Source organism: Astatotilapia calliptera, chromosome 14, assembly GCF_900246225.1.
Source record: "Astatotilapia calliptera chromosome 14, fAstCal1.2, whole genome shotgun sequence".
Lineage (NCBI taxonomy): Eukaryota > Metazoa > Chordata > Actinopteri > Cichliformes > Cichlidae > Astatotilapia > Astatotilapia calliptera.
Genome location: NC_039315.1, coordinates 9,222,634 through 9,247,441, shown reverse-complemented (window position 1 = coordinate 9,247,441; position 24,808 = coordinate 9,222,634). Strand labels below are relative to the sequence as shown.

At 38.6% G+C, this 24,808-nt stretch overlaps 4 protein-coding genes across 4 annotated transcripts; all 4 read left to right on the top strand.

Annotated features, from left to right (window-relative positions):
* Positions 1-72: 72 nt before the first annotated feature.
* LOC113036369 (olfactory receptor 2AT4-like) lies at positions 73-3,117 on the top strand. Its single transcript, XM_026192689.1, has 2 exons — positions 73-997; positions 2,712-3,117. Exons 1-2 carry the CDS (start codon positions 73-75, stop codon positions 2,780-2,782), a joined length of 996 nt encoding a protein of 331 aa, XP_026048474.1. The 3' UTR covers positions 2,783-3,117.
* Positions 3,118-5,308: 2,191 nt separating this feature from the next.
* On the top strand, positions 5,309-6,286 carry LOC113036529 (olfactory receptor 2AT4-like). The gene has a single exon (XM_026192938.1). It carries the CDS (start codon positions 5,309-5,311, stop codon positions 6,284-6,286), a length of 978 nt encoding a protein of 325 aa, XP_026048723.1.
* Positions 6,287-10,805: 4,519 nt separating this feature from the next.
* Positions 10,806-12,245, top strand: LOC113037021 (olfactory receptor 2AT4-like). The gene has a single exon (XM_026193715.1). It carries the CDS (start codon positions 10,949-10,951, stop codon positions 11,939-11,941), a length of 993 nt encoding a protein of 330 aa, XP_026049500.1. The 5' UTR covers positions 10,806-10,948; the 3' UTR covers positions 11,942-12,245.
* Positions 12,246-21,219: 8,974 nt separating this feature from the next.
* Positions 21,220-22,267, top strand: LOC113036358 (olfactory receptor 52E8-like). Its single transcript, XM_026192675.1, has one exon. It carries the CDS (start codon positions 21,247-21,249, stop codon positions 22,210-22,212), a length of 966 nt encoding a protein of 321 aa, XP_026048460.1. The 5' UTR covers positions 21,220-21,246; the 3' UTR covers positions 22,213-22,267.
* The last annotated feature ends 2,541 nt before the right edge of the window (positions 22,268-24,808 follow it).

Below are 24,808 nucleotides of genomic sequence, written 5' to 3'. Positions count from 1 at the left end.
AAATGATGAGCCTTAAGTGTTTTATCTAAAGTATTATATTTACTAGCGTTTTAAGGACGTCTCCCCTCCATCATGCCTGTGGAAAATCATAGCAGTGTGACGGAGTTTGTCCTTACCGGATTCCCTGGACTTCATCAAGAGTACTATGGTCTTGTCTCAGCTGTATTGTTTTTTGTATATTTGATAACTCTGATAGCAAATGCTACGGTTATTTTTTTATTTGCAACCAACCGCAGCCTCCATAAGCCAATGTATTTTATCATTTTAAATCTGAGTGTATGTGATATTCTCTTTAGCACAACCACTTTACCTAAGATCATAAGCAGATATTGGTTTCAGTCAGGAAGCATTTCATTTACTGCCTGTTTTATCCAAATGTACTTTGTCCATTATTTTGGCACAGCTGTTGCATACATTCTCTTTCAGATGGCTTTAGATAGGTACTTGGCTATCTGCCATCCTCTCAAATATTCACGTATTCTCACAAAATCGAATATTTTAATTCTTAGTATTACTGCATGGACTGTTGCCAAGGCATCCCCTTTAATGATGGTCATTAGAGCATATCCTCTTCCTTACTGTACCTCAAACATAATCACTCACTGCTTCTGTGACCATATTGGTATAACAGTCCTTGCGTGCACTGACAGGACCCCTTATGCCATCCCTGCTTTTGTATTTGCAATGGTTACACTACTGGGGCCTCTGGCATTTATCATTTTCTCATACTGCTCTATTCTTATAGCAGTACATAAAATAGCAAGTGTGCAAGGTCGCCTGAAATCATTGTCCACTTGTAGTACTCAGCTGATAATAATATCCCTCTACTTTTTACCCAGATGTTTTGTATATTTAGCCCAAAATGTTGGCATTACATTTAGTGCTGATGTGCGAATAGTGATCATCATGCTGTACAGCCTTGCCCCACCAATGATCAATCCACTCATATACTGCTTAAGAGCAAAAGACATGAGAGAAAGCTTGTTGAAGGTATTTTGCAGAAGAACCATTCCACAAAAAGCACAGGTTGCAGTTATTAATATCATAAATCACAAATAACAGATCTTTTAAACAGTTTAAGTCATTGGGATTCTTGTATTGCATGAAAAAGTCCATGAGTTGTTGGAGAAAAATTACATATAAAAATTACATATACTTGAGATCCAGTGCTATTTGTTGCAGGTTACAGATGAAATAAAACCATTAGCAAGCATTTCCTTACTTGTAACCCGGTATCTTTATATGTTCTCTTGACCCCAGATATGTATGCAGAGTTCTGTCAAGTTTTTAAGGGAGCACAAACAGAGTTCGATATTCAAAAAACAGGCTGAGCTTCACACTCACAGTGTCTCACACAGCTTTCCATTTCATGTATTTGTGACCTGAATAGATTCAAATTTTGTCTTACCCACTTGTTAAAGAGCCTTTAGGCACCAGTTGTGATTTAGCACTATATAAATTAAATTGAATCAAATTGTTACTTAGATAATGTACATTTCATTTTTGACCTGAGGGCAGAATTTTCTTTTGTAAATGTCAAAACATACCACAACATTTGTACTGTCCCAGGAAGGGGGGGGGGATTCTTTGTTTTTTCTTAATGAGACAATCACTTGATGTGTAACTATAGAATAAATTTATTGTGTTGTGTGTAGAAATAAATAAATAAATAAAATAATTTTAAATTTTGCTGTCTTCCTCTGCTTGTCCACCACTGCTATGTCAGGTTGGTTAGCCACCACCAGTTTGTCTGCCTGTATCTGGGAATTCCAGGCCGTACTCGGCACAGATGTTCCATACTATGCCAGCCACGTGCTTATGGTATTCCATGTATGCCCTGACTGCTATCATTTTGTACCCTGCTGTTGTGCTGGATTGTCTCAGGGGCATCTTTATACAGCCTGCACCTAAGGTATTGCCTGGTGTGTTAAACCCCTGCCTCTATCGATCTTTTTTTTTTTTTTTTTTTTTTTTCTGAACAATACAGTCACAAACAAAATAACACCTTATAGTGCAAATGAACTCTCGTGGAGGATTAAAAAAAAGAACATAGTCAATACAACAAAACTAACAGCAAGGATATGGGGGGAGGGGGCTAGACAAAAGATCCACAGTATTAATGGGGAAGAAATTAAAAGGAGCACAGGTTGATACACAATATAGGTAATAATCAAAACAGTAGCAAATGGGAAATGTCATTATAGATTGCGGCAAATCTGCTTGACTTCAGTTTTTTAAGTGACATGAAATAATGTTTAAAGTCATTGATGAACCAAGTAAAGGATGGTTTTCTATTCCTCCATTTACAACAATGTATATGGTATTTACCTAACAGGATGACAATGTTAATCACAGTACAGACAGATGGATGTTGTTTAGCCATATAGAAAATAATATCAGAAATACTAAACTGGGGAATATCGTTGATCTTGAGGGATAACCAGCTGTGTAGTTCTAACCAAAAGGCAGCTGACACAGGACATGAGAAAAACAAATGGTGTAATGTTTCACAGGCTGAATCACAAAATGCACACTGGTTAACCTCAAATTTAAACCTCCTCTTTAAAAATTCAGACACAGGATATATATTATTAATTATCTTGAAATGAGTTTCTTTTACTTTTGGGGAGACAGGCCACTGAATGAATTTTGAGAACGCCTTTTCCATGAGTGACTGGTCCCCATGAAGGGCCTGCAAATATCTACCTGAGTTAAACCCCTGGAAAAGAATAGATTTAAAATTTACACTGATAAATTTATTGTTACATTTACTATCATTTAGGATGCAGTTACCAATTTTTAGGTTTGGCAGCGCTGGATTGACCTCAGAGTGTAGCATTGTGTTGCGTATCAGCTGCCTTAGGGCCAAAGGGATAGCACAGCAAACTTTTCTGTATTCTTTTAATGGACAATTAAAGTTGTGTCTCTTTGAGAAAGACACGTAATCCAATAGAGCACCACTCAAATCCAGCAAGTCAGTTACAAACAAGATACCACTCTCAAACCAGTTCCTGATAAATAATGATTTTTTGTTAGCAGTTATCACTCTATTGTTCCATAGGGTCGACATATGAGGAGAAAAGTTGTGTGTAAACATCATTTTCCAAAAATGAAGAATCTGTTTGTGAAAATTAGAGAGAAAATTAGAGGCCCTCCTGGCCTCTATCGATCTTGTGCTAAGAGCCTGTTCCTGTGCTGCCATTATTAGTGCCTCTGTGCTGTCTTTCAGTCCAGATTTGTTCAGCCACTGGTAGGATTTCTTGATGTCAGCCACGTCTTATACCTCCCCGTGGTACATACAGTACAGGGGCCTGTCCTTCTACAATGGTTCTTCTCATTGATCCTCTTCTTTCTCAGGTTTCTGCTGCCTGAGGTATTTAGTACATACATGGTCAGTTGTGGCCATCTTCCTGATGTACTCATGGATGTTTGTTGTCATCATGTGATCATGGATAGTGGTTTTAACACTCACCAGTCCTTGGCCTCCTTCCTTCTGCTTAGCGTACAGTCCCCACAGTCTCGTGGTGGTGCATTTGGGTTAAAATCCAAGCTTCCTTGTCTTGATGTCAGTGGCTTTGATCTCCTTCTTTGGGCAGTTTATTATCCCAGCATGGAACCTAATCACCGGCAGGATACCTGATCATTGGCAGGGCGTAGGTGTTGATTGCAGGGATCTTGTTCTTACCATTCAGCTGACTACTCAGGACATGTCTTTGGGATTCCCAAGTAATTGCAGTTGTCCTTGATGTCTGAAATTGACCTCTACTATTGTTCGCCATATCCCCATTGAATCCCCGATGAAGGCTCTTAGGGTCCTGTTGATCTTTTATTGTTCTAGGCATTCCAGGATCCATGTGTGGGCCACTGAGTTATAGGCTTTCTTGTAGTCAATCCAGGCAGTACAAAGTTTGGTCACTCTAGTCTTGCAATCTCGAGACTGTTCTGTCTACCAGGAGCTGGTGTTTCACCCCTCTGTTATTCCTGCCAATTATTTACTGTGCCTCACTCATGTTTTGAGTCATATCCCTGTTCATCTTAGCCGCTATGATGCCTGGTCCTAGTGACTGGACCTACACAAGTATGTGGATATTACATTGTATGTTGTTTTATCCCATCATCGGCCTGTTTCTAACTTCATGATTTTAGATGCCGTGTTTCAGATCATAAGCTTGTGTTATTTGACATTTCATTGTCCATGCGGTGTGTTGCTTAGAGTTGTTAAAGACACCCTCCTGGCTACAACTTTAGGTAGTCATGTTATCTTGGTTTTCCAAGATAGCTGATTTTAGAACAGTAATCCATTATTTTATTACAACTCAGCTGCATTACTGTAACTTGTTGTACCTTGGTAGTAGCCAGGCACCCTTGTCATGTCTTCAACTGGTGCAAAATGCTGCTGCACGGTTTTTAACTGGTAAACGGAGAAGGGAGGGAGCATATTACTATTGTTTTATGCTCACTACACTGGCTACCTGTGCATTTTAGGGTTCTTTAATTTGGTTTCAAAAGCCTTAAATGGTCTTGCCCCACACTACCTCTCTTAAGTACTGCACCTTCACACCCCTCGTCGGTCTCTCAGATCGGGCTTTTGCAATTGCGGCTCCCAAATTCTGGAATGCACTGCCATTACAAATTACAAAGTCTTTCCAATTTGATATCTTTCATTTTGGTCTGAAGATGCACCTTTTTGGTTTGGCTTTTAACACCGTATAGAAAGGCCAATTTTATTTGGATTTTAATGTCTTTCTGATGTTGGTGTTGTATATTGTTTACTGTCACTGTTTTTGATTTTATGTATTTTTATTTTTTATTGTTTTATTTTCAGCACTCTGGTCAGTGTTCAGTTAGAGTGCTTTATAAATAAAGTAGGCTTGGCTTGATCCACAGAGAATATAAAGTGAACCTATCGAACACCACCATCATGATACCACACTGCAAGAAGTCTTTTTAAGCAGTGAATCAGCAGGCAACACAGCGGAGCCTTCTCTCATCCTGTATGAGAAAGGTACATATAAACTGAGCTAATTAAAGTCTTTCTCATCCTTATGTTTATGTGCATAGTTAAAGATTTACAATAAAACGGAATGTTTATTTTTCACATGAAACATGATTAGATCAAAAGGCTTTGATAAAGAAAAAGAATTGAAAAAGAATTGAAAAATAATAACAATAACAATTAGTCGGATTAAATCTTTGAGTTAATACTATACTGTATTGTAAATTTAAGATTGTGTAATTGATAAGGCTTAACGGTGGTTTCTCAAGCATTGTATGTTTACCAGTGTTTTAAACAAATTTCTGTTTCATCATGCCTGAGAGAAATCATAGTGTTCTGACTGAGTTCATCCTTACTGGATTCCCTGGCCTTCATCAAGAGTACTATGGTCTTGTCTCAGCTGTATTGTTTTTTGTATATTTGGTAACTCTGATAGCAAATGCTACAGTTATTTTTTTATTTGCAACCAACCGCAGCCTCCATAAGCCAATGTATTTTATCATTTTAAATCTGAGTGTATGTGATATTCTCTTTAGCACAACCACTTTACCTAAGATCATAAGCAGATATTGGTTTCGATCAGGAAGCATTTCATTTACTGCCTGTTTTATCCAAATGTACTTTGTTCACTATCTTGGTTCAGTCAATTCGTTTATTCTCTTTCAGATGGCTTTAGATAGATATTTGGCTATTTGCTATCCTCTCAGATATTCACATATTCTTACAAAATCTAATATTTTAATTCTTAGTATTACTGCATGGATTATTTCCAAGGCATCCCCTTTAATGTCAGTTATTAGAGCATATGCTCTTCCTTACTGTGCCTCAAATATAATCACTCACTGCTACTGTGACCATATTGGTATAACAGTCCTTGCGTGCACTGACAGGACCCCTTATGCCATTCCTGCTTTTGTATTTGCAATGGTTGTGCTACTGGGGCCTCTGGCGTTTATCATTTTCTCATACTGCTCTATTCTTATAGCAGTGTATAAGATAGCAAATGTGCAAGGCCGCCTGAAATCATTGTCCACTTGTAGTACTCAGCTGATTATAATCTCCCTTTATTATTTACCCAGATGTTTTGTATATTTAGCCCAAAATGTTGGCATTACATTTAGTGCTGATGTGCGAATAGTGATCATCATGCTGTACAGCCTTGCCCCACCAATGATCAATCCACTCATATATTGCTTAAGAGCAAAAGACATGAGAGAAAGCTTGTTGAAGCAATTTTGCAAAAGACTTGTTCCACGAAAAGCTCAGGTTGCAGCTATTAGTAACTCATAAGTTAACATATCTTTCAAACAGGCCTTAATGTAAATCATTCTAAAGGGAAGGCAAATAGATTGTCTTGTTGTACTGCATTTATGAAAGAAACCTTTGCTGGATTTATGTAAAAAAAAGTTGCTGTAGTTGATGTTCAGTGGTGTCTGTTGCAGGAAACAGGGGAACAAACGTTAAAAAAAACATTTGTAAGCACTTCCTGGAATGTGACAGAATATGTTTATTGCTTCTATTGACCCCGTTTTTCTACTGATAAAACAAACCAGGCTTTGAACTTCTCACGTGCTTTTTTTCATGTGTTTATGCCCTCACCAAATTTAAAATTCTTCTTACCTACTCTTTGTTATTAAAATCGAGTAGTTTTTTATGTCCATTTTTTTTTAATTTAAAGTTATACTAAGTAATTTCTTAAGGTTATCTAATATAAAAAATAATAGTTTCCTGATAAATATACTTTAATTAATGTGTAATTACACCACCCAATTATTTATTTGGAAATATAGAGGAGCAGGTGCTGGTTTGTGGAAGTTTCCCCACCATCTTGAATACAGTGGCCAAGACATTCTACCTAATAACATTTTTATGTATGTTGCTAGAGACCAGGCACATACGCAGTACTCTTTGTAAGTTTTTAAAAGTTGTAACTTTTAATTTTAGGATACCAAATATGTTTTTCAAACTATATGTGATCACTTCATATGCATCTTTCTCATAATGCCTTTCACCATGCGCTCTCTCCTGCCTTATTTCCACTTCATCCACTTTCTCCTCACTTTAAGCTTCATCTTCTGAACTAAAGTCTGGACTCAAAAAATGGCCATAAACATGCTTATTTATCCTCCATATTCCCAATCGCAATTATTTATTGTCATCAGATTACACACGCGACTCTCCAGTTTCCTGACAGCTGAAAATGGCTGACTAACCAACAAGAACAGCTTAGCTGCGAGTGTACTAAATTCACATTTTTCCCTCTGATAAGCAGTTTGACTGTATTCTCACATCACATGAGAGTTTATTCACTAAGTTTCCAAGTGCAACAATGTTTGATCGACTTCAAAGGAAGCTTCACTAATGCTGGCTAACAGCAGATAACAGCAACAAAAACAGCATTGCGCACTGACAGCCTCCTTCAGAGTAAATCAGTAAGGACACTAACAGCGGTAAACAGAATGATGAAAGACATCTATCAAATATCTATACTGTTTCACAAGTTTAAAATGTTTTCTGACTGCCCTTGTAACAAGGTATCCATTTGTTTTTTCCTGTTTTTGCTTCATTCTGTGGCTTTAATTTTTGTTGAGTTTTTTTTTTTTTTTTTGTTAAGAAGAAAATCTTTTCACTGTAACTGTGGAATGAATTAATTCTGCTGGCTGTAAAAAAATATGCAGTTAATAAATTATTTTTTTTTAAAAACATGATTTTAACCTATTTATTATTGAATTTAAAGGACAACATTTAGAATAGTGTTATATTTAAATTATAGCACCAGTGAAAATTCACATTAAAAAAAAGCTAAAATTGCTGTTCAATGGGGGGAAAAGCAAACAACATTTTTGTGTGTCTCCATGTTGGACGAGCATGTGAGTATTTGTATGTGTGTGCATGAGGCTGGAAATGCATGCTTGTGACATAATTTCCTAGGGGTTAATAAAGTATTCTGATTCTGATTGTATATGTCTATGTGTCAGGTCAGGTCTTACACTCTCACTCTCTCAGAACATCTTAGGCTCCTTCAGGTGTGATGGCCTATTTCCCCCCACCACACTCACTGCGAGTTGCTGGTGCCAACACACACCGCTGCATTGGTGGTTCTCTGTGTCTCTGGGTGGGTGTTTGGCTGTTTAGTGGCTCACTCCTGATGGCTGCTTGGTGGGGCCTGGCTCTATTGGGCCCCTGCTGGGGGTCTCTGGGCCCGGTACACAGTCTGCTAGCCAGATTGCCTGTGGAGCCCGCAGGCTCGCCGCTGAGGCCTCCTGTGGCTTCTGCACCATGGCCCCTGGGTGATCCCTGTCAAGGGCTCTCCTTAACACTTTTCTAGGTGGGTGCTGTGATTGCTCTTGTACTCTAGGGGGGCTATGGATGTCTGGGGCCTGGGTCTCCTCCATGCCTGCTTTATGAAATGGGGTCAAGGCTGTGGCTCCCCAAACCTACTATTAGATACTTAAATGGAGAAATCTTATGAGCACAAGCTCACACACACAGGTGCACACAAGCGTACAAGTTTTCACACATGTGTACAAACAGGTACTTACAAATGCACACTATATTAGTTTACTGCTGCCTCGAAACATGGCGTGTATCATTAATACTGTGTCAAGTTGACCAGTATAGTAAAAGCCGTAATGGTGCAGTTGGGAAAATAAATCTGTTGATCATTTTTTCTGACCTTCAAACAACTGTTCTGATTGCTACACTGCCAAACAGTACAGGCAATAAATCACATGTTTTGTAAGGCAACAAGTTAGCAAAAAAAAAAAAAAAACCTGCACCAGGGCAAACCTCCACATGCCCCACTCCTGCTAAACAGGTGAAAATAGAATTATGAGCAACAGGACTTAGTGCCACTAAGTCTTTGATTTTATTTATTTTCTGCTGTGTTTTACTTGCATCTATTTGAAAGAGTGAGTGTAAAAACAAAAAATGTTATTTTATATGCTGGAATATGCAGAAAATAGGTTTAAATGTTAAACAAATTTCTTCAAGTCAAAGACTGTTGCATATAACTTTTGCTTGATGCAATGTGCATAAAGTTAAGATTAAAACTAATAAAACAAGTTTTAAAAAGAGACTTTTTCATTTGATTACATTTTATATGATAGATTATGCAGAATAAGTAGAAAGGTCTGGGCTAAAAGTTCTATTGCTTTATTACGTAATCAGGTTTTGTATCATGTTTTTAAAATGTAATTAAGTAGCTAAGAACTTTTGAAAATAAGTAATCAGTAAAGTGATGGGGTACTTTTTTGGAGGAGTAATTAGCAATTAGTTACTGATTACTTTTTTCAAGTAACTTGACCAACACTGTAAACAAACGTTGTGCTTTCAAAGCAAGAAATATCATTTTCTAACAACAACAAAAACAATCCTAGATGGCTTTCAGCTTATTTACGACTAAATTTAGCTCATTTCTGTCAAGGTTGGCTGAAGGAGAACCCAAATGCTGGACTTTTAGAATGGAGAAAGTTTGTTTATTTACACAGAAAAAAGTGCCAACAATCCACAGTGTGTGCTTTTCCAATTCCCCGTGCGGTGATTCCTCTCCGTGATGCGTGGTAGTGCTTCGTCCTCCCTGGTGCTTGTGTTCAACTGTGTACTGCTCCCTGCACACGTTTCCGTAATCAACCTGGAAACAAGAGATGCCACAATGAGTACTGTCCCATCCACCGGCCAACTAAACACGTTAACCATTCCAACAAGAGAGTATTGAAAACACAAGCTCCACACTAACTGTATTTCTAGTTTAACAATCCCATGCCAACTGCTGCTCCACTGCTCTCTTAAGTAGAGCCCCTTGATTAGGCAGATCAGCAACAGGTGAGTGATTATTGCAGGTGTGGCTGGCTCCAAGGCAGGGACTCTCCAGTCCTGATCGGGCAGCAAAACTGACACGACAACACACAGGGAAACGAGGAACCAGGAGCAGATCACACCACAACCATAAATGATTAAGAAAGACGAATAAAACTCATAATATTCATTAAACTCAAAAAAATAACACATGATCCCCAGATCACAGACCCAGGACCATGACAGCTTCTACTAAATAATTATGCATAATCTTTATTGAAGTCCAAAAAGCTGAATGACACCAAATGTAAATAGATACACATATAAATACCTAAAATATACTTTTTTTTACTTAAGCATGTCACACAATTAGTACTTTGAGCATGTATACAGTTTTTAATTAATCTTAAGAGTAACTGGTAAAGTACGGAGCCCCACAAGGGACATGGGAGAAAAAAAAATTAAGACTGACTTTTGCGAGATCTCGCAAAACAAACTCGGGATCTCGTAAAAGTTTTGCAAGATCCCGAGTTTGTTTTGCGAGATCTCGCAAAAGTTCATCATAATTTTTTTTCTCCCATGTCCCTTGTGGGGCTCCGTAGTAAAGGACTTTTTCCTTTACTAAAAAATACCATTAATGATGCTCTCATGGACTGACTGAATATTGAGCACTGACTGATCCACAGAGAATAGAAAAATGGCCAATAGCACACCTTCATCACAAGGCCATATAGTGCAAGAAGTCTTTTTAAGCAGAGAACCAGGAGACAAGTCAGCAGAGTCTACCCCAAGGCTGTATGAGAAAGGTATATATAAACTGAGCTAATTAAAGTCTAAATCATTACTATGTTAATTTATATTGTTAAAATTTAACACAAAAAAGCTTTGGTTGTATACAAACATTCATGGATCGAAATCCTTTGTTAAAAGAAATAAGTAATCAAAAAGGATTAAAAACAATAATTCATAATCTTAGCAATATAAATGCATTAAATGGTACAATAGGGTTAACAGTACAGTGAAAAGAATCTAAATGAATTGGTTTGATGCTGTACTTTATTGTGAGTTTGAATGTCATCATGTAAATGATGAGCCTTAAGTGTTTTATCTAAAGTATTATATTTACTAGCGTTTTAAGGACGTCTCCCCTCCATCATGCCTGTGGAAAATCAAAGCAGTGTGACGGAGTTTGTCCTTACCGGATTCCCTGGACTTCATCAAGAGTACTATGGTCTTGTCTCAGCTGTATTGTTTTTTGTGTATTTGATAACTCTGATAGCAAATGCTACGGTTATTTTTTTATTTGCAACCAACCACAGCCTCCATAAGCCAATGTATTTTATCATTTTAAATCTGAGTGTATGTGATATTCTCTTTAGCACAACCACTTTACCTAAGATAATAAGCAGATATTGGTTTCGATCAGGAAGCATTTCATTTACTGCCTGTTTTATCCAAATGTACTTTGTCCATTATTTTGGCACAGCTGTTGCATACATTCTCTTTCAGATGGCTTTAGATAGATATTTGGCTATCTGCCATCCTCTCAGATATTCACATATTCTTACAAAATCGAATATTTTAATTCTTAGTATTACTGCATGGATTATTGCCAAGGCATCCCCTTTAATGATGGTCATTAGAGCATATCCTCTTCCTTACTGTGCCTCAAACATAATCACTCACTGCTTCTGTGACCATATTGGTATAACAGTCCTTGCGTGCACTGACAGGACCCCTTATGCCATCCCTGCTTTTGTATTTGCAATGGTTGTGCTACTGGGGCCTCTGGCATTCATCATTTTCTCATACGGCTCTATTCTTATAGCAGTGTATAAGATAGCAAATGTGCAAAGCCGCATGAAATCATTGTCCACTTGTAGTACTCAGCTGATTATAATCTCCCTTTATTTTTTACCCAGATGTTTTGTATATTTAGCCCAAAATGTTGGCATTACATTTAGTGCTGATGTGCGAATAGTGATCATCATGCTGTACAGCCTTGCCCCACCAATGATCAATCCACTCATATACTGCTTAAGAGCAAAAGACATGAGAGAAAGCTTGTTGAAACAATTCTGCAGAAGAATCGTTCCAGAAAAAGCTCAGGTTGCAGCTATTAGTAACTCGTTAAAAACATCACCTTAACATGCTTTAAATTATCCTATTCTAATGGGGAGCCAAAGTGATTCTTGTATTTCATTAAGGAGTCTTTTGCTTGGTTAGTGTATAGAAAAGTTTTATATAGTTGATTTTCAGTGGTATCTCTCGCAGGGTACAGAGTCGACACTTCCTGGCATGTGACTTAAATTATTTATTGCTTCTACTGAATCTAGAAAATAATCTCAGAGCACAAAGTAGTTCTATGTTAATCAAATTGGCTGTTTAACATTTAGTTCCTTAGTTTTGCTTTTTAATTTAAAAACCACACAATAACAAGAGCTTTGCTGTATAATATTAAGGTGTATGTTTTACTTTTTCTGTTTTTGGGATGCTTCACTTTGTTTATAATTTTTTTAAGGAGAAATTGTATTGGAATGTAATTATAGAAGGGATTAATTGTAGTGTCTGTTAAATCATTTTAAACAGGTATGCAACTGAATAAATTAGAGGGGGAAAATGCATCATTTCTATTATTTACTGTGATATTTTTATGTTTTAAATAATGATGCAGCTTAATCATCATTTATAACAAATTTTGCTAATATATGTATGTGTGTATGATTTCAAATTTTAATTTCAATTAAATTTAAAATTCCCCCTTTAGCACCATCCCTTTTACACCTACTGTCACAGTCTGGCGAGAGCAGACTGTATGTATTGTGAAGAGTGGACCCAAAATGCAGACACCAAGGAACTTGGATCAAAACTTGAGTAACAAAAAGCGAGCCGTTTAATGAGGCTGGCAGAAAAGGTACAAATAACGGGCAAGGCAAACAGAAATAAAACTAACATTAACCTAAACTGGGAGAACTAAACAAACAACATGGAAAAACCTGGACATGAAACCTAGAAACATGGCATGGAGAACATGGCGTGAACAACAGACGACCTGACAAACACACACTGAAAACAGAGGACTTAAATACACAGGAGGTGATTAGGGGAAGTGGAGACACATGAGGAAACAGCTGGCACACATGAACATGATGACGTCACAGTGGGAAAGTAATTGAGCAGGACGAGGCAAGGGAAGCAAAACTAGAAACATTAACATAGAACAGACTGTGAAAGTAAAACAGGAAACACACTGACGGAACTCAAGACATGTGGACTTAACAGACTGGGGGAGACAGAACATAGGGATCTGAAACATGGAACAGAAAGGCACAGTAGATCAACATGAACATAACAACGCCACAGGGGAAGAGTAAAACTGAACACAGAAACACCAGACCTCTTCACAATAAAACAAGAAACATAATGAGACGTAGACATGACAACCCAAACTTCACAATGTAAGACACAGACATGAAACACATGAAAAGCAGGGGAGATTTACCATAGTTGGAAACACGAGGGGGAAATAATAACTAGAAACACTTAGGCATAATAATACAAACTTGATAACAAATGACACGCAGCATGAAACACGAAGGTTGAGGGGAAACTTAAATACAGGGGAAGAAAACACAAGGAGTCTAATAACCAAATGAACTTAGATAACCTAATGAACAAAATGAACTCAAACTTAAAACGCTGGGTCAAAAGACCCAGGATCATGACACCTACAGTTGAGATAAAGTGAGGACTTCTGAGAGTAGAAATCAACACAGTGTTCTTGGAATCTTGAATTGAAGTGTTTGAAATTGCGTAAGGAGTTTTAAACACCAGTCTGGTGGTGACTCTGTGGAGGTAACTACAGCATCTGAAAGACGGTCATTTATATGGGCAGAAATCTGTGCCATCAGAAACTGAATTTGAATAAGTTAAATTTGAATTATTCGGACTGAATCTGAATTGTAGCTTGAATAAAGGCTTTTAAAAACTAAATTTGAATTAGCCTAATTTGAAATTCAATTTATTGGTTTGAAAATTATCATCACTAAATTGAACTTCAATTTTATAGTTTGAAAATGAATTCATTTGCTTTGAAACTGTATTTTATCCTTTAAAAATTTAGTTCTCGAATAATTTCAGATTCACTTCTCACCATTCAGTTTCAGTTCTACAATTCAATTTCATTTCCAAAATTCCGTTTTCTGTGACTTGCATCCGGTTCCGGTTCAAGAGTATGAACCGGAACCAGAGCGCAGATTAATAGAACTACGTTTTACTAGTGGACCGAAAGTGTCACTGATGGGAATCTACAGCATCTTGAGCTGAATTAAGACTTCAGAAGTCATGTCGAATGACCAGCGGATAAACTCTCAGGTTGGTAATAAATGTATTACATGTATAAGAACGAGCGTCATGTTAACAAATGATAGCCATACAGTAACTTTTATGCTTATTGTAGCTTTTAGCTAAATACGCCCTGGATTCAGCTTTGACAAACAAATATGCTCGACTGTTTCTAGTAGAATTCCAAAGTTGTCATCTTGTACCCTCTTAGAGCCCTGTATGCTTGCAGAGACCCCTACAGTAGGGAAACATGCAAAACAGTGTCCAAACCTTTGTAGTTTAGCTTTATTTATGTCTTACAGCATCCCAACTCTTTAGCTAACTTAATAACTTTAGCTAAAGTGAATAGTTAGTCTAATTCATTAGTGCAGCATTACCTCTCTCAGTCAGGAATTCATAATTCAACCCTTTCAGAAAAAACAAACAAACAAAATAAAACAAAACAAATTCCTGAAGCAACTTTAAGGAAAGTATATAGTGTTCATATATGTTATTTGAGGAAAAGAGCTTTGCATCATACATGTCTCTCTTTATCTGATAAGCAAATTGGCATATTATAGATTAGTAAATGTTATTCTGACTTTGTTTTTAATTCCAAAGCACCATAAATTTCAGACACCTCCACAGACTTTTTCTGCTGTGAATTGTTTGTCTTCTATTAGCACTTGTATCACTTTCATTATGGGAAAGTCTTAAATCAATCCTCAATCAGAATAAGAACATGAACTTGGGCTCTATTAACATTTTTTTTAACCACATCAAATTTACCATTGCAGGGACGCTAGGCAAATAGCAGCAACCCCTGCAGAGGGCATCGCTCCATCACAGGGATAACAGAGAGACAGACAATCAAACACTCACTATCACATCCTACAGCCATTATAACCACTGAATTAATTCGCATTTCATATTAAATATCTCTCTCTACAACTGTCCACTCTCATCTAAATAACATCTTGAGACTCCAGCCTTATACCTCCAGCATGGACTACTGCAAAGCTGTCCAGTTTTGTCTGCCTATTAAAGCCCTGGACATGCTGCAGTTTGTTCAAAACTCAGTTGCAGAGTTCTTTCTACTGCTGTGACAAAATAAATACATAAATCCATAAATAACAAAGACAAGTAATGCCATGTTTCATACAACAATCAACAAACCATCATCTCTTATAATGAATTTCATTCAAAATACTATTATAGAAAAACATTCTCATAGGTCCCATCAAAGTATATCAGCAATAAAGCTAATAAATATTATCCAAAGTTACTCACATATATTTACAAAACTCATTTAATCACAGGTGTTGCACAACAGATTCAATAATCTCAATGGAATTTAACTCCATGCAAAATCTCATAGGCCATTTTGGCATTTCATCAGAAAAGTAACAAAAAACATCCAAAACGGACAAAACTACAAAAATCAAATCACTCGTTAACTCTAGATACATTAAGTCAACATTCGGCCATAATGGAATAAACAAAAACAACAATATTCAATAAATAAAACTAGTAATTGCACTTACTGTTGCTAGCCTAGCATTAGCTTACCGGCGATTTCGGATGTGCGATCGCAGCTCCGCATTTTCATTAATTGTGACAAAACAAAACAAACAAATAACTCACCGTTGAGTCGATTGTGAGGTAGTGTAAAGATGAATGAATCGGCCGGGTTATTGCACGCTGTCAACTGGTCTAGTGTAAAATTTGTCGATATCTGACAAGTACGCCAACCACAGGGACAACAGCAGCCAGAGGAGCAGGGACATGCAGCTGATTGACCCGGAACTTATACAGGGTTCATTCCCGCCACAATAAAGGGACTGGCGGAAGTGGGGTCAGAAGTTACCGTGGTTACACTCTCCCCCCCTAATCTCATGGACGTCCTCGTACATGGACTAGGCTGGCAGCGAATGACTGGTTGGCTGAGGTGTGAAGGCATTGTCTCCTCTTCTTCATCATCTTGAAGAGCGAAGGAGAAGACAGAACTTAACCCATGGAGAAAGGTCTGAACGCTCTTTAACAGAGGCTTACCAGGCTTGATGTATTGCAGCCGATCAGGAGGATTCCTGGTGCGGGTTGAATGCCTCAAGGGTGGTTCTGCCTCAGGACTGAGAGGCTATGATTCAGTAGGTGAGTGTTGTGACAAGTTATTTCTGGATGCTTCTGAATCACAAGACAGACTTTCTTCATCGTGTGAAGTTTCTGCAAGGTCAACTGGCTCAAAGCCAGCTTCCAAGGTTCCGTTAGCAATAACTTGTTCCTCTTCAATAGGTACAGGTTCCTCTGAGAGAATAGCATTCTCTTCCTCTGTAGCCAATACTACAGGGACATCTGGCTGGTTGATAAGTGGAACAGGTTGCGCAGTATTGGGTAAGTCAATGGTTGTTGTGAAGGTGACTGGTTCAGCAGAGAAAGGAACAGGTAGGTATGAGACGAGTTCCTCTTCGTCATTGTCATCAGCATCAGCACATACAGGAGACATGGGTAAGACAGGCATTTTTCTCTTCTGCTTAGTAAGCCTTTCCTTTTCAGGTGGTAAATACCCACAGGGCAGTAGGAGGTCTCGATGTAAAGTTCTCAGGGGCTTGTCTTGGCCTTCGGGTCGAACTGTATACACAGGAAGAGTGCCGGCTTTCTTCACTACAATGTACACAGATGACTCCCATTTATCTGCAAGCTTGTGTTTGCCTCTTAGCCACACGTTCCTCACAAGAACTCTGTCTCCAACATTCAGCTGTGATGCAGTGACATTTTTATCAAATCTGTTTTTGTTACGTTTCATCACCTTTTCTGAGCTTTCGATGGCCAGCTTGTAACTTTCTTCTAGGTGGGACTTTAGTTTTTCCACATATTGTGTGTGGGATGTTGATCCTTCTTTGGCAAGGGGTAGTCCAAAGGCCAAGTCGACCGGTAAGCAAGGTTGGCGGCCAAACATAAGCTCATATGGTGAAAAACCTGTAACATCATTTCTTGTGCAATTGTATGCATGCACCAGGGGTTTTACAAAATCTTTCCAATGGGATTTCTGTTGAGCTGTGAGTGTTCCTAGCATATCCAGTAATGTTCGGTTAAACCGTTCAACAGGATTGCTTCTTGGATGGTATGGAGTGGTTCTTATTTTGTGGATCCCAGCCATTTCACAAAGCTCTCGGATGATTCTGGATTCAAAGTCAGGGCCTTGGTCACTGTGCAAGCGTTCTGGGATACCATAATGCACAAGAAAGTTGTCCCATAAACATTGGGCAACAGTCCTGGCTTTCTGGTTTGGTGTTGGCACAGCAATGGCATATTTTGTGAAATGGTCAGTTATGACTTTGACTCCACGATCTGGTTCCACAGAGAGAAAATCCATACACACCAGTTCCATGGGATGAGAGGTTTTGATATTGACCAGAGGTGTGGCTCGTTCAGATGGAGATTTGCGTCTCACGCATCTTTCGCAGTGTCTTATTTTATTGACCACATCACTCGTCATCTTAGGCCAATAAAACCGGGAACGGACCAAGTCCAGCGTTCTGTCAATTCCCATGTGACCCATTTGATCATGTAGGTGGTGTAGTACAACTGGTCGATATTCCTCAGGTAGCACTAGCTGGTATGTGAAGTCACTTCCCACTTGTCTCTTCCTGACGAGAAGGGTGTTATGGAGCTCCAGTTTATTTACTTCTCGCAGTAATAGAGGTAAATCGGGAAGTTCTTCCCTCAGGAATGGCGGTGGGGACTCTCCTCGCTCAACCTGAGCTATGACATGCCGGATGACAGGGTCAAGGCGTTGTTTGGCTGCAAGGTCAGCTGTTGAGATTTGGGGGAGTACCATGGAGGTGAACTGGATGTCGTCCGTGAAACTGTCAGGCAGACTGTTGACATTGACAGACATGGATAACACCAGAGCAAGATCAGGATCAGTGCTTGAACTGTACACCAGATGACGGTCACAAACTGCTTTGATGGTATGCTGGTCAATAGAGACATGATCTGGTTCATTGAGATGTTGCCATGCAAATCTCCAGATTCGCTCACGTTCTTTCTGTGACAAAGGATCATCAGACAGTTCACCATGAGGTCGGCGAGACAAACCATCAGCATCCGCGTTCTGCTTTCCTGCTCTGTAGATTAATTTGAAGGTGAAAGTGGACAACGCTGAAAGCCATCTGTAACCGGTAGCGTCAAGTTTTGCTGATGATAAGAGGTATGTTAATGGGTTGCTGTCTGTCACAACTGTAAACTGAGCACCATAAAGATAGTCGTGGAATTTTTCAGTCACCGCCCATTTCAAAGCAAGAAACTCCAATTTGTGGGCGGGATACTTTGACTCACTCCAAGAAAGACCTCTGCTGGCATATGCTACGACTCTGTTTTTTCCATCCTGCTCTTGATACAGCACCGCACCAAGATCTGTGGGACTGGCATCAGTGTGGAGTGTGTATGGTTTTCTGGGATCAGCAAATGCCAGAACTGGGGCAGAAGTGAGTTTGTCAATAATGGACTCAAAAGCTTGTTGACACATTTGCGTCCATCGTCCTCCAAATGGCTCTTTGGGGTTGAGGTAATTCTCTGGCTTTACAGTTTGTCTCAGTTTCCTCTGGGAAGGTGGATAACCAGCAGTGAGATCATGCAACGGCTTGACAATGGCTGAATATCCCTGGACAAAACGTCTGTAGTACCCAGCAAAACCAAGGAAAGATCTTAATTCCTTCAAGTTTTTTGGCACTGGCCAAGAAGTGAGTGTGGAAATCTTGTCCGGATCAGTTTCAACACCAGCCTGGGACACTACATGGCCCAGATACTTCACAGATGTCTGGAAGAACACGCATTTCTCAAGTGAAAGCTTCAAGCCAAAATCTTTGAGTCTGGTGAGAACTTTCATCAGGCAAGCTTCATGTTCCTCAAGAGTTGGTGCAAAAACAATGAGATCGTCAATGAAAACCAGGACTTCTTTTAGATTCACGGCCGTGATTGCTGCGTCACTGTCACATGCCACATGGGTGGACCCCAGACAAACTCCGTGGTTGCTTCTGGACATGTAGGCAGCACCTGGACCCACCTCTTCTGACACCTCCCTGTCCCTGGCCCAGGGGCCGGGAGTGTCGACGGTCAGGGCCTATCCCTCTCCCGCTCTCGAGAGAGGACACTGTAGTGCTCACCTGGCATAAATGGTCAATTTTTAAAGGAGTTCATTGACTTTTTATCCTCCACTTTGAAGCTGTCCAAACTGGTTATAGTCAGGGATTTTAATCACACACTGGACCTTGTTTTTACCTTAGGATTGTCAGGTGTTGTGTGGAGGTGAGGAAGAAGGAACCCAAATGCAGGACTCGCAGGTAGGTGAAGACTGGTGAAGGTTTATTTTAAGGAGTGGATGAACAGAGGGTGAACGGACACTGACTGGCTGAACAACTGAATGGCTGACTGAACTGAGGGAACACACGGGAAGGACAACATAACATCAACATCAATGACACGACAGTGAACGAGTAGAAACAGAGGGCTTAAATACACAGACTGATGATAATGATGATAATGAGAGACCAGTGAGTACACAGCTGAACATAATGAACTAATGATAAATGGGAAGAGGACTGAACATAATGCACACAGACCAAGGCTAACACAATAAAACAGGAAGTGGAACAGGCAGTAGATAAACAGTGAACATGAACTGAAAATACTGGGTCAACGACCCAGAAACCCTGACAAGGATTAACCAGTGATTTTATTAGTTCTGAGGACATTTTTATTTTGGACATTGTTGTATTGTTTTTTCCTGTCTTTCCATCTGTCTCTCTCTCCTATTTGACATGTGGTTAGCTCTTGCATTTTAAATTCCTCTACTGCTGCTAGATTTTCTGATGTTTTTAATTTATTTTTACATTCCTATAACAATGTTGATTTATTAAAAAACCTTTTTAATAATCATCGTCTTTCTATCTTTAGGCTCTCTTGGTTTATTTGCAAAATCTTCTATTAGGAATCTTGGTGTTACTTTTGACCCAGCTCTGACATTGGACGCTCATGTTAAATCTCTGGTCCGCTCCTGTTTTTACCATTTAAGAAACATTGTGAAGCTGAGTCCTATTGTTTCATGCTTTGAACTGGAAATGATCATTCATGCATTTGTTTCCTCTCATTTGGACTATTGTAATTCCTTGTTCACCTGTTTATGTAATACCTCCTTGGAACATCAGCAGGATGTTCAGAATGCTGCCGCAAGGCTTTGACCAAGTCTATCAAGTACTCCCATGCCATACCCCTGCTGATCCAGCTGCACTGGCTCCCCATAAAATTCAGAGTCCACTTTAAGATTATGATTTTGACATTCAGGACTCTGCATGGACAAGCACCAAAATATGTCAGTGATCTTTTACATCCTTACATCCCCAGCAGGCCCCTGAGGTCATGTGATGAGGGCTTGCTTGTTGTCCAGCACACGAGGCTGAAAACAAAAGGTGACAGAGCTTTTGTAACTATGGCCCCCAGACTTTGGAACTCTCTCCTATTGAGTTTGAGATCTGTGGACTCACTCACCTCTTTTAAAAAACAGCTAAAAACTCATCTTTTTAAACTTGCCTTTGGCTGATTTTTGTTTTTATGTTTTAGCTTTGGTGAAGCACTTTGTGATTTTATCTTGAAAGGTGCTATATAAATAAAATTTTACTGACTTACTTTACTTATGTACACTCTTGTTTAGTACTTGTTTCTCCAGACTGCAGTTATTGGCATGGAATTTTGCAGCCAATGCACTGCCAAATCTTCAGGGAACAGCACTTTTTGACCAAGAATAATTTATCACAAGCTAGCTTAGCAGGAAGAGAGAAGGGTGTGCTGAAGGGTGTCCATTGAGGATACAACAGGTCAGACCTCATAAAAGATGGATGCTGCCTACCACCCAGACACTCTTTTGAATATAGAGCTGCAATCAGAAGCAAAAGCCATACTCAAAGTATGTAACAGAGATCATCTAATTAATTGCTTTTTTCTAAGACCACCTTTTAAATAGCTTTTTTTAATGATTTCTGGAAAATGATTAATGTATAAATGTTATAGTGCATGTTAATAGTATATTCTCATATCAATATTTCAAAGCTCTAATCAAATTTGTTACTGAAATTATGATCACCAATGTAACAAGGATGAAAAGCTTCTTCATCCTTGGATTTCCTGGACTTTCACCACAGTATTATGGACCCATATCAACTTTTCTTTTTTTTGTTTACCTAGCAATTGCATTGGGGAACATTTTCATTTTATCATTTGTTGCCTATGAAAAGTCCCTGCAAAAGCCAACATATCTGGTCTTTTGTCACCTGGCCCTGAATGACTTGACATTTGGCACTGTGACACTGCCAAAAATCATGTCAAAATATTGGTTTGACAATAGTGTTATTTCATTTTATGGCTGTTTTACGCAAATGTTCTTTGTTCATTATTTGGGATCAGTAACATCTTTCATCTTGCTGGTAATGGCTCTTGATCGATTTGTTGCAATATGTATTCCTCTTCGTTACCCTGTTCTAATTACAAACAGTGTCATATCTGTGTTGTGTGGGTTTGCTTGGTTCATACCTCTGCCTTTGATGATAGCTGTTGTACTCCATGCCCTAACTTTACCTTTCTGCAAATCAAACATCATTGTTCAGTGCTACTGTGACAACATATCCATAATAAGCCAGGCTTGTGGAGACGATGTTAGAATTGTTGTAGTCACTTCACTCTGTTTAGCCATGTTTTGTCTTTTGCTTCCTCTTGCATTCATTTTGTTTTCCTACATTTCTATTATTGTGGTTATTATGAAAATGTCCAGTTCTGCAGGGCGCAAAAGAACCTTATCCACTTGTACTTCACAAATATTTATCACATGTCTTTTTTATCTACCCAGATGTTTTGTTTATGTGACTTATGCTGTTGGATTTTCTTTCAGTTTAGATGTCCGCATTGGGTTGATATTGCTGTACAGTCTTTTTCCTGCTGCTGTTAATCCAGTCATATACTGTTTCAAGACTCGCGACATTAAACACATGCTGATGAAGAGGCTGAAGAAAACTAAAATCGGATTAGAGATAAAGCTTTCACCTTAATATGTAACTCTGAAAAGTGAATCGATAAGTCAGAAGCAGGATGTCTCTTTCTCAGACACTTATGAGAGTAAAGACGTGATGATTTTCACAATGTAGCCCCTTTTCAGTATTTTTCCTCCCAAACATGGATTCCACTCTTGTTTTTTTTTTAATTTATGTGTATATTTCATACATATTATGGCAAATTGTACTGAAAAATGTTACTTCTCTTGTAAGGTGTAATGCTCAAAATCTGTAAAAGTGTAAAAGTATGCTGTTTACCCACAATATTAAACATAGGTTGTATGAAATCAATCAAATTTTGCTATCATTGAAAATACATACATATTCCTACTTTAGTACATATTAGTAATTAGACATATCAGGATGGTTTTTGTTGAAGCTGTTGCCTTGAACCCGTAACCACAGTTACACATTTGCATGTAGGCAAGACACATTTTTTAACTTGTCTTTGTTTTGTTTTTCAAGTCAAGCCTTCATTAGTATCCTGTCATCTAATTTTTAAGATGTGCAAAATCTAATTAAATTTTTTCTTTCATTATAAAGATGTAATGATTATAAAATAGTATGTGATGTTACGGACATAGACTCAGCATATTGTTGAAACTGATCAAACTATTGGTGTATATGTTTATGATGTGTCACTGTGTATTTAGGTAGGCATACAAAGAATTAAATACAGACATATGTGTACAGCGTCTCTGTTATGATTCCATATTCTTTAAGTAACATGCTGGACTGGACACTAAGAGCTGTAGGGCCATTTTGTTTCTATAAATAAAGAGACAGGTATAGGACCAGCATGCACTGGGGTGGGCCTATGTATTTTTTTTTTTTTACCAGAGCAGGAGAAGCAGCAGGAAGTAACAAAAATGGATCTTGTTATTGCTTGCCAAACTGGATAAAATAAATCATAAAAACGCAACTTTCAAGTTTGGACAGTGGACTTCTTTTGCCTGCGTACGAAATATTATCTCAGTGCAGCAGTGGCTTGTGGACTTTTAATTGTGGGATGTTTGGTCTGTCAAACAAAAGAAATCCTGGATCCTTGAAGTTCAGGTACATTCTGTACAGAAACCTTGGCAAAAAGACTGAATCTAAAAGGTAAAAAGACCAATATCCTTTTGAGAATAATGAGTCAAGATAGGATTGTTAGTGCACAAGTTCTGTCTGGTTTGGAAGCAAATGATTTCATGCCGCTGCCAGATGTTTTGACTCAAAAGACCATGCCAGTTTCTACCGTCAATATTCCCCAGCAAGGCAACATTGATCAGTGGCCTCATCTTAAACCTGTTAAACTTCACGACATTGATGCAGAGGTGGAGCTACTGATAGGCACTGATGCTTCCAATGTTTTAGAGCCATGGAAGGTGATTTTTTGATTTTCTGATGTTGTTAATTTATTTTTACATTCCTATAACAATGTTGATTTATTATAAAACCTTTTTAATAATCATCGTCTTTCTATCTTTAGGCTCTCTTGGTTTATTTGCAAAATCTTCTATTAGGAATCTTGGTGTTACTTTTGACCCAGCTCTGACATTGGACGCTCATGTTAAATCTCTGGTCCGCTCCTGTTTTTACCATTTAAGAAACATTGCGAAGCTGAGTCCTATTGTTTCATGCTTTGAACTGAAAATGATCATTCATGCATTTGTTTCCTCTCATTTGGACTCTTGTAATTCCTTGTTCACCTGTTTATGTAATACCTCCTTGGAACATCAGCAGGATGTTCAGAATGCTGCCGCAAGGCTTTGACCAAGTCTATCAAGTACTCCCATGCCACACCCCTGCTGATCCAGCTGCACTGGCTCCCCATAAAATTCAGAGTCCACTTTAAGATTATGATTTTGACATTCAGGACTCTGCATGGACAAGCACCAAAATACGTCAGTGATCTTTTACATCCTTACATCCCCAGCAGGCCCCTGAGGTCATGTGATGAGGGCTTGCTTGTTGTCCAGCACACGAGGCTGAAAACAAAAGGTGACAGAGCTTTTGTAACTATGGCCCCCAGACTTTGGAACTCTCTCCTATTGAGTTTGAGATCTGTGGACTCACTCACCTCTTTTAAAAAACAGCTAAAAACTCATCTTTTTAAACTTGCCTTTGGCTGATTTTTGTTTTTATGTTTTAGCTTTGGTGAAGCACTTTGTGATTTTATCTTGAAAGGTGCTATATAAATAAAATTTTACTGACTTACTTTACTTATGTACACTCTTGTTTAGTACTCGTTTCTCCAGACTTCAGTTATTGGCATGGAATTTTGCAGCCAATGCACTGCCAAATCTTCAGGGAACAGCACTTTTTGACCAAGAATAATTTATCACAAGCTAGCTTAGCAGGAAGAGAGAAGGATGTGCTGAAGGGTGTCCATTGAGGATACAACAGGTCAGACCTCATAAAAGATGGATGCTGCCTACCACCCAGACACTCTTTTGAATATAGAGCTGCAATCAGAAGCAAAAGCCATACTCAAAGTATGTAACAGAGATCATCTAATTAATTGCTTTTTTCTAAGACCACCTTTTAAATAGGTTTTTTTTAATGATTTCTGAAAAATGATTAATGTATAAATGTTATAGTGCATGTTAGT

Bases quoted from the DNA above. Each gene is read 5' to 3' on its own strand.
- LOC113036369 (XM_026192689.1), top strand. From the start codon at position 73: ATGCCTGTGGAAAATCATAGCAGTGTGACGGAGTTTGTCCTTACCGGA. The intron at 998-2,711 runs GCAGAAGAACCA...TATCTACCTGAG, and splicing joins AAGCTTGTTGAAGGTATTTT to TTAAACCCCTGGAAAAGAAT.
- LOC113036529 (XM_026192938.1), top strand. From the start codon at position 5,309: ATGCCTGAGAGAAATCATAGTGTTCTGACTGAGTTCATCCTTACTGGA.
- LOC113037021 (XM_026193715.1), top strand. From the start codon at position 10,949: ATGCCTGTGGAAAATCAAAGCAGTGTGACGGAGTTTGTCCTTACCGGA.
- LOC113036358 (XM_026192675.1), top strand. From the start codon at position 21,247: ATGATCACCAATGTAACAAGGATGAAAAGCTTCTTCATCCTTGGATTT.